This window comes from Trichechus manatus, unplaced genomic scaffold (assembly GCF_000243295.1).
Source record: "Trichechus manatus latirostris isolate Lorelei unplaced genomic scaffold, TriManLat1.0 scaffold00076, whole genome shotgun sequence".
In the NCBI taxonomy this organism is placed as follows: domain Eukaryota; kingdom Metazoa; phylum Chordata; class Mammalia; order Sirenia; family Trichechidae; genus Trichechus; species Trichechus manatus.
In genome coordinates, this window is record NW_004444012.1 from 8,291,039 (window position 1) to 8,300,515 (window position 9,477).

Below are 9,477 nucleotides of genomic sequence, written 5' to 3' on the forward strand. Positions count from 1 at the left end.
CGTGTGTGTGTGTCCGTGTGTGTGTGTGTGTGTGTGTGTAAATCATGCTGTACGTTAATGCTGGCTTCCGGCTAATGATTAATGAACTTGGGTATTGTGCTTCTAGTGTGCTTTCTCTCAGTGCTGATTGTCTTAGTGAAGTCTCCTTCGCTAGTTCATGCTCTTGTCGTGTAGTTTAATCCTTAAAATGACTTTTGTTAACAATTATAATCAAGGTAACGTCCCTTATCTAAATTATTAACATTGAGAACAGAAACCTAGATAGAACAGTTTATCGACTTAACTATTTCTTGCTTGTTGGTTATGTATCTGGGTGGACATGTCACATAACCTTTCTGGACTTTTTAAGTTTTCTCACCTGTAAAATAAAGGAATTAAATACCTTTATTTGTATTAGCAGTAACATCCTGTAGTGCATTTATGGCTATAGGGACAAGTTCTGTCTCGTTTAAATTGTGAAGAACCATTAGAAAATACATTGAGTTATGTTTCTACTTCTTTCGTTTGCTATTATCATTTATTCAAACAGAGTCCTTTCTGTGTTTCTAGATGTCATAAGTAAGTTCATTTCATAGCCTTTGCCTGTGATAAGATCAGTCTTACTCATTATTTCCACAACTGTAGCATCAACTTGACGGCAGCGGGTTTGGTTTGTTTGTTTGTCTTTGTAGCTATCATGGCATAGGAGCTTTACTAAACTGCAGACACAAGAGCGTTTATATTTTTATTTCAGCCTAAGACAGGGGCACGGGGTAAGGGAGAATATTTTAAAGATATACAATTAGAAAATGCTTCATATCCTGGTCATCTAGTGCTGCTGTAACAGAAATACCACAAGTGGATGGCTTTAACAAAGAGAAGTTTATTCTCTCACAGACTAGTAGGCTACAAGTCCAAATTCAGGGTATCAGCTCCAGGGGAAGGCTTTCTCTGTTAGCTCTGAAGGAAGGCCCATGTCATCAATCTTCCCTTGGTCTAGGAGCTTCTCTGCGCAGGAGCCTCAGGTCCAAAGGACGCTCTCTGCTCCTGGTGGTGCTTTCTTGGTGATATGAGGTTCCCATGTGTCTCTGCTCATTTCTCTCTTTTATATCTCAAAAGAGATTGGCTTAAGACACTATCTAATCTTGTAGACCTCATCAGTGCTGCTAATCCATCTTATTACATCATAGTGACAGAGTTTACAACATATAAGGAAATCACATCAGATTATAAAATGGTACACAATCACACAATACTGGGAATCATCACCCAGCCAAGTTGACAGATATTTTGGGGGGGACACAATTCAATCCATGACACTTCATCTAGAAACTAAGGTTCTCTGATCTCTTAAATAGTCCACTAACTCCTTGTAACTCCTTATTATAAATAAGAATTAAGAATCATTGAGGAACTTTTCAGATGTTTAGATTGCCTTCAGATGGTTCCCTGCTTCATGAGGTGTTCGCTGTGAAGGTGTAACAAATGAGTAACGTAAATCAAGATAATTCAAGAGAATGAGATCGACACTAACATAAATGATGAAGAAAAAGATCAAAACAAAATGTTTTATATTGCTTTAAGGATTCCTGGCTACTGTGCATCATAATTTCTACTAAAATGAGGCATCTAAAGCTATTTGCTTTATGTTCTTGCATCTTCTTTGCACAATATTGTGCATGTTTATATTGGGTAAGTTCAGTTTCTACATAGTTGTTGAGTTGAGGGTGTTTTGGTTGTGACAATAAAATATAAAAAAGAGCCTCGCCTTTAAGAAATATTTCAGATTACATTGTTGCACAACTCTGTGGCCATAATTAAGTATAGAAAGAAAATGACAAATTCACAGATTTCCAAAATCCCAGGTAAAATGCGCCCAGCACAAGTCATGTGGTGTCTTTTGCTTGGCCTGAGCCAACCACTGACTTGTCAGGAGAATTGCCAAGTATTTCCCACTGTGTCCCATCAGCGGTGTGCCTGGGCTTCCTTACAGAAATCCGTCATCTCCTGGCTGCTGAACCACGACCCAGCCAAGCGGCCCACAGCCACGGAACTGCTCAAGAGCGAGCTGCTGCCTCCACCCCAGATGGAGGAGTCAGAGCTGCATGAAGTGCTGCACCACACCCTGGCCAACGTGGATGGGAAGGCCTATCGCACCATGATGGCCCACATCTTCTCCCAGCACATCTCCCCTGCCATCGACTACACCTACGACAGTGACATCCTAAAGGTGGGCGAACCTGGTCCACAAAAGGGTCCAGTCAGTCCCAATCCCTAAGGGATTTTTTTAACACCTTCAACCTAAATTCTTTTTTTTTTAAATTGTGCTTTAAGTGAAAGTTTACAGTTCAAGTTAGTCTCTAATACAAAAATTTATCCACACATTGTTATGTGCCCCTAGTTGCTCTCCCCATACTGTGACAGCATACTCTTCCTTTCCACCCCAGATTTCCTGTGTCCATTCAACCAGCTCCTAACCCTCTCTGCCTTCTCATCTCACCTCTGGACAGGAGCTGCGCATTTAGTCTCATGTATCTACTTGAGCTAAGAAGCATACTCTTCACGAGTATCATTTTATGTCCCACAGTCCAGTCTAATCTTTGTCTGAAGAGTTGGCCTCAGGAATGGTTTTAGTTTTGGGCTAACAGACAGTCCGGGGGCCATGTCTTCCGGGGTCGCTCCAGTCTCAGTCAAACCGTTAAGTCTGGTCTTTTTACTAGAATTTGAGTTCTGCACCCCACCTTTCTCCTGCTCCATCCAGGACTCTGTTGTGTTCCCTGTCAGGGCAGTCATTGGTGGTAGCTGGGCACCATCTAGTTCTTCTGGTCTCAGGCTGATGGAGTCTCTGGTTTACGTGGCCCTTTCTATCTCTTGGGCTGATATTTTCTTTGTGTCTTTGATGTTCTTCATTCTCCTTTGCTCCAGGTGGGTTAGGACCAATTGATGCATCTTAGATGGCCACTCGCTAGCTTTTAAGACCCCAGACACCACTCACCAAAGTGGGATGCAGAACGTTTTCTTAATAAACTTTTCAAACTAAATTCTTAATCCGAGGTCCGTGAAGCCCCTACAAGTATGTGCAAAATTTGTGTATCTGCACTATCCTGAAAAGAAAAGCCATACTTGTAATCACTTACTCAAAGGAGTTCTTAACACACCTCCCTCCCCACCCACCCAAAAGATTAAGAAGCAGTGCACTTAGAGATTAAGCCCTGGCCCCGCTGCCCAGAACCTAGAACATCCAGGCAGCTTGGATTTAGATCAGGTAGGACAGTGGCTCTCGGTGCTGGCTGGCTGGCTGAAAGGAGTCATCTGGGAGGCCTTTGGACAGTGCCGATGCCCAGGCTCCACATCAGCTCTGGTAACTGAATCTCCAGGAAGCTGTGTTTAAAAGCACCTAGCTGGTCTGAGGCACAGCCAGGTTTGGGAGCCTTGAGCATTTTATTTCTTTAAAACAAAAATAAAAGGTCTTACCCAATATAGGACAGTATTAAAATTTGATGAAGCAGGGTTGTGGGTACACAGATATTTGTTATATTCTCTATATGTTTCTGTATGCTTAGAATGTGATGTAATTTTAACAGATAGAGTAGCAGAGGGAGCAGTGATGGAATTTGTGAAATATCAGTATAGATTTTAGGAGCCAAGTGTAGTTTTTGCTGCCTGGCAATAGTAGAAATATATTTGCAGAATTATAGGTGATCTTTTTTTAATTCTTTTGTCTTTTTGCTTATCTGTTGTTTCTAGATGTAAAATCGTATTATTTTATAATAAGGAAAAAAATGAAAAAGAAACCCTTTACAAAACATGTAAATGCCAGGTAACTTTCAGTGGGCCTACTGTGAATCATCTTAAGTGTGTAGGCGGTGGGCCTGGTACTCTCAGGTCTATTTGATCTATTCTCAGTGTCCCCGAGAGCCCCAAGGAGAACGTTTATATTTGATTAGCTCTCTCTGAAAGGCATATATCAAAGTGGGTAAGAGCTTCAACTTTGAGTCCTGATGGCCTTCCCGTTGCCGGAAAGGCAAGCTCTCAAATTTTGAAGCAGAGGTATCGCAAGACACATGGGCTCTTCTTTCCTGAATTTGTTCAAAGAGGGACTGACTTATTGAGATTTCTTTTATGATCCTGGGAATAAGCAGTGGCATGCCTGTTGCTCCACATATTCATATTTTAGGGAATCTCTTTGATTTGGCTTTATGATGACATTTTAACTGGTCATATTTTAGGGCAACTTCTCCATCCGCACTGCCAAGATACAGCAACACGTGTGTGAAACCATTATCCGCATCTTTAAAAGACACGGTATGTCCTTTTAAAAAGAACTCACTCCTTTTCAAAAAATGTTTTTTTCATCACTAGGAAGTAGCATGAGTGGATCTGAGTACAACTTTATTTTACTTTTAAATTCAATTATAAGCAATTGATATAATGTGAAGTTCAGGTTAATTTTTATGGTTCACCTTGAGAAGGAAAAACTGATTTGAAGATGACAACCTTGCTACTGAAATACAGTGGGTTTGTGGAGTCACAGATATGCCTAATTGGCGTTCTTAACCCTAGATGGGCTCTCCATTTGCAAATATAGACCATTGAAGATAAACTGGTGATGATTTCAGTGGTCCCAGGAGCAGATTACTTAACTGTCAGATTTGGGTTCATTTTAAATTGCCTCTGAGGAGGAATGAGAACATGATGATTAATTTTTTTTTTTCTAACTTGGAATAGGAGCTGTTGAACTGTGTACCCCTCTACTGCTTCCCCGAAATAAGCAAATATACGAGCACAACGAAGCCGCCTTGTTCATGGACCATAGTGGGATGCTGGTGATGCTGCCGTTTGACCTGCGGGTGAGGCTGGGGACACCCCACTGACCATCTGGATGACCTGTCTGGTCACACTGATGGTGTCTGTGTTAAAGGGTCACCTCTGCCCATCATTTTCTCTAGGCTTATATTCTAAATGGCACCTTTAAGAAACAAGAGTGTTCTCAGGCCGAGAACGTTACTGGAATTTAGTCAGTGTTTGACCCAACATTCCTCCACCTTGCTATGCACAAGTGCTCAGGACTCTACCAGCCACAACCCTGCATTGTCACACCTCACTGCTGAGTTCGCACATGGCCGCAGCAGGCTGACCTGGCCAATTCAGATAAATAAGTGTAGTCTTTTCTTGGCTTCCTGCCTAGATCTTCAGTAACATCTTAACACGCTAGCGCCTGCTGAGGTTGTGAGTTGGCCCGACTCACGGGGTGTTAATGTCTAGAACGATTAAAGTCTTGAATCAGCAGGTATCTCTGCTGCTGGGGCATGGGGATTTTTTCTCCTGCCTGCTTTCTTCTGACCTCCCCGTGCTCCCTTTGACGGTGGCCTTCTTACCAGTCATCCACAGAGCGCTGGCTGCGAACAAGCTCATCTCCAACTTGTACAGTAGACTGGATGCATGCAATGCACGTGACAGACAAGCGTTTCATACCCCTCACCTACAGAACGAGCTTCCACATCGCCCCCACCCCTTTTTCTTTAAGGATGACAGCCTTGTAGAGAAATGAGCAAAGGATACATACAACCAGGCCGTTGTCGGAAAAGGAAAAGCACATGACTGATAAACAGCTGAAAAGGTGTCCAGCCTCACTCGTAAGGAAATGCAGGTCAAAGCTACGTCAGCTTCACCCATCAGACTGGCAAAAATATGTAATACAGCTCAGGCTGGCAAGAGCATAGGGAAATAGGTGCTTTCTTATGTTGCTGATGGGAATGTAAATTGCTAAGCCTTTAGAAAAGTAACGTGAAAGCATTTCATAAAATGAAAAAATGTTAAATGCACCCTTCGGACCAACAATCCCAGTTTGAGGAGTTTATCCGAAGAAATAAACACACATTAGTATCTGAACATTAAAGGAGATTTATTGTGGCATTGTTATGGTTGGAGCCATGGTGGTGCAGTGGTTAAGAGCTCAGCTACTAACCGAAAGGTCAGCAGTTCGAATCCACCACCTGCACCTTGGAAACCCTATGGGGCAGTTCTCCTCAGTCCTGTAGGGTCTCTATGAGTCAGAATCGACTCGATGGCAGTGGGTTTGGTTTTTTGGTTATGGGGGTCAAAACTGCAATCTCAGCATATTCACCAGTGGAAAAATGGCTGAATTTTAGCGCATCGATAACTACAGTATATTAATCAGCTGTTGAAAAGAAAATTTAAATCTATGTTTTATATTGATCAAATATGTGTATTCATTTTATATATAATTAAATATATAGATAGATCCATATCTACGTTTGATCTGTCAGAATTTCTCTGGTACCTGGAATAAAAGTACATTTCAAACGGATATCTAATATGATCCCATTTTTGTTACAAAGAAAGAAAAAGGTTTTTAAAAACCTGTGTGCACACATAAAGGGCACTGTGTGTTTGCATGCACGTGATGTGTGTGCAGGTGTAAACACGCTGTCACGTGTGTGAATGACCTTGCACACTAGCTTGTTGGTGTGACCACAGAGTAAGGTGGCAGAGAATACACCCAAACCTTTAACTGCATTTTCTGGAGTGGCGGAGAGTGGAATCAAGGTGTCTTCTTTGTTTATATTCTTTCTATGTGTGTGGCTTATGGCAAGAGCATGTTTTGCTTTTATTGCTTTAAGAAGGTATCTTTTCCACATTCTTTTCTTTGTCTTCTGTAGTAAGTAAAGTGGTCTGGGATTATTTTAAGTTGTTGTTAGTTACCATCAAGTTGATTCTGACTCACGACGACCCCATGTGTGCTGAGTAGAACTGCTCCACGGGATTTTCAAGGCTGTGACCTTTTGGAAGCAGATCACCAGGCCTTACTCCCGAGGTGCCTCTTTCATGTAGCAGTTGAACACGTAATCATTTGTGCCACCCAGGGCTTCCTTTATTTTAGGGGTAAATACATAGTATATGGATATTTCGGCTCTACGAGAGAAAAGTACAAACGTTTACATAGCTATATTATTGTACTTCAGATTGGATTCTTATTCTCTAAATATTAGAAGGCTAAAGTGCAGACTTATAAATATCAGCTCCCTTTCTGTGAGCTATACAAATGCAAATAAATAGATAAAATGCTCTTTGAGAATTAGACCCATTAGTTAGTGATGTTATCTCAGGTCTCTTGGGGTCATCTGACCATAGCTTTAGAAGTTGTGGTATTTATTAGAGATTTTGCTTAGGGGATCTTTCGGGAAATCAGAAAATCCACCAGAGGAAATCATACCCATTTTGATTCTGTTGTTCTAAAGGACACTTTTCAAAAATTGTCACAGAAGATTGTAATTTGTGATTTGCCCTGGTTTTAATTTGCATAATAAAAATTTGGCAGAGAATATTTATTTCAAGAAAGGAGCTTTAAAGTAGGGTGCCTTATACCGCTCTAAGTTCAAAAGTGGATTTTTCTCAGATTTAAAAATCTGAGAAACACCGCAGTGATTAGATGGACGGTTGGGTCACGCGTATCTGCTGCTGACTGAAGCGCTCAGGAACGTTTTAAAGGGTGGGAGCGGTAACCGGTACACAACCCTGAATTGTACACTTTAGAAGGGTGAACTTCATGGTATGGGAATTATGTCTCAAGAAAGTTCTTTTTTGAAGAAAGGAACGTGGTAGTTGGCACATCTTGACACTGATCTGTAAAACTTTCTCTTTCAGATTCCTTTTGCAAGATATGTGGCAAGAAATAATATATCGAATTTAAAACGGTAAGAAATAATGGGGGCTTCCATTTAGTGGCTGTGGGAAAGGAACCAGGGAAGACTGTTTTATCATCTGTGATCCTTATGCAGGAGAGAACTCTAGGTTCCAAGTACTAAGCTTGGAATATCCTCATAAGCCCAGCTCCAGCGCCACATTCTATCGGATGACTAGGAGCCCTGGTGGCACAGTGGTTAAGAGCTCGGCTGCTAGCCAAAAGGTCGGCAGTTCAAATCCACCAGCCGCTCCTTGGAAACCCTATGGGGCAGTTCTCCTCTGTCCTACAGGGTTGCTATGAGTCAGAATGGACTCCATAGCACCTAACAACAGGATTGTCAGCCTCCTCTTTAGAAGAGATGTCACAGCTGGGTTCCCTCCATTCCCTGCGTCCTAAATGTCCCCAAGCACCATCACTAATTATCCTCGCAAATGGCTGCTTGAAAAAACATCTGGCTGTTCCTGATCACAGATGGCCCTTTTTAACATTTAATTGGAGGGACAAATGGCCGATGGTCTCAGTGTGAAAACTGCCTACACAGGTAAGTGAACAAAAGCTGTTTGTACAGAAGCAGAGTAAACCCAGCAGGAATGCTGAACGCGGAGGCCCTGCGGGCACTTAGCATTGGGAAAAGGTTTTCTGCACATTTAAATTCCACAGGAGTCAAACGTAGATTGGAGGGGTATTGTTGTCAACGAGGCACCCTACTTTCAAGCTCCTTTCCTTGACTGAATTCAAAGCTGTCTAGTGCTTTTGTTCTTAGCTGCAAGTGAACAGTTTATAGTCAGAGCCCTAAGGTCTGCGCACCCCCGTGTAGAAAGTAAACACCTAAGGTAAAGTTATCTTTGTGTCATTTCATCTCTCTCTCAGACTTTTTTTTAAAAAATTAAGCCTCGTAGTTTAATAGGGGCAAAACCGGGACCAGGAGCATAGATCACAGGGCAAGACTGTTCCGGGGCAGTTCTGTCTCAAAGCCCTGCCGATTGTACCACTGATTCATTGTTTTCAAAATCTTCGTGTCTTTTCTTTTGTCCAACAATTTCTTAGATACATTTGCTTCCAGTAAGCATGACCTTTGAAATCTGGCTTTCTCTCTCCGCAGATACTGTATAGAACGTGTGTTCAGACCTCGCAAGTTAGACCGGTTTCATCCCAAAGAACTTCTGGAATGTGCGTTCGATATTGTCACTTCTACCACCAACAGCTCCCTGCCCACGGCCGAGATCATCTACACTATTTATGAAATCATCCAAGAGTTTCCAGTGCTCCAGGTTCCTTCCCACATCTTAATATTCTGAGATCCCCCCACTGCCATCCTCCACCAGACATGGGAGGGGGAGCAGCAGCTACAGAACAGCCACCACATGTCGGGGGGGAAGCAACAGCTACAGAACGGCCTCTCAGTGTGTGCAGCAATGAGTCGTATTTTTACCGACGTAACTGAAAACAGTTTGATGATATTGCTGTTGAGGTTAATCTCAGACTCAAACCTCTGCCTTGACAGGAGCTGGTTTTGTTTTCGTCTGGTTTCAGGGGAAGGGTGTTGTTTCTCTACCCATACTTTCAAAATGCAGGTGATCAGGTTGAGGTTCCTACTAGGATGCTTTTAGCATATTGCCACTCTGCCGACCTGACCCTGATCCTCGGACCCCTGACCCTGGGTGACTCCTACCTGCTCTCCCTTATCTTTTAACTCCTCAGCGTCACTGTTGACCGTGCGTTTGTGCACTGCCTGCGCAGGTGGGCACTACTTCCAGCACAGCTCTTCCCTCTAGTCCGGCACTGCCCCC

The 9,477-nt window shown here is 42.6% G+C and overlaps 1 protein-coding gene across 5 annotated transcripts in view; it reads left to right on the top strand.

Annotated features, from left to right (window-relative positions):
- EIF2AK4 (eukaryotic translation initiation factor 2 alpha kinase 4) overlaps positions 1-9,477 on the top strand; it is a 117,253-nt gene that overhangs the window by 77,680 nt on the left and 30,096 nt on the right. For all 5 annotated transcript variants that reach the window (XM_004380617.2, XM_023735121.1, XM_023735122.1 and 2 more), the window contains 5 exons: positions 1,973-2,209; positions 4,209-4,284; positions 4,708-4,829; positions 7,648-7,697; positions 8,790-8,958. In XM_004380617.2, the coding sequence (XP_004380674.1) occupies positions 1,973-2,209; positions 4,209-4,284; positions 4,708-4,829; positions 7,648-7,697; positions 8,790-8,958 (654 nt within the window). The remainder of the gene's footprint in view (positions 1-1,972; positions 2,210-4,208; positions 4,285-4,707; positions 4,830-7,647; positions 7,698-8,789; positions 8,959-9,477) is intronic.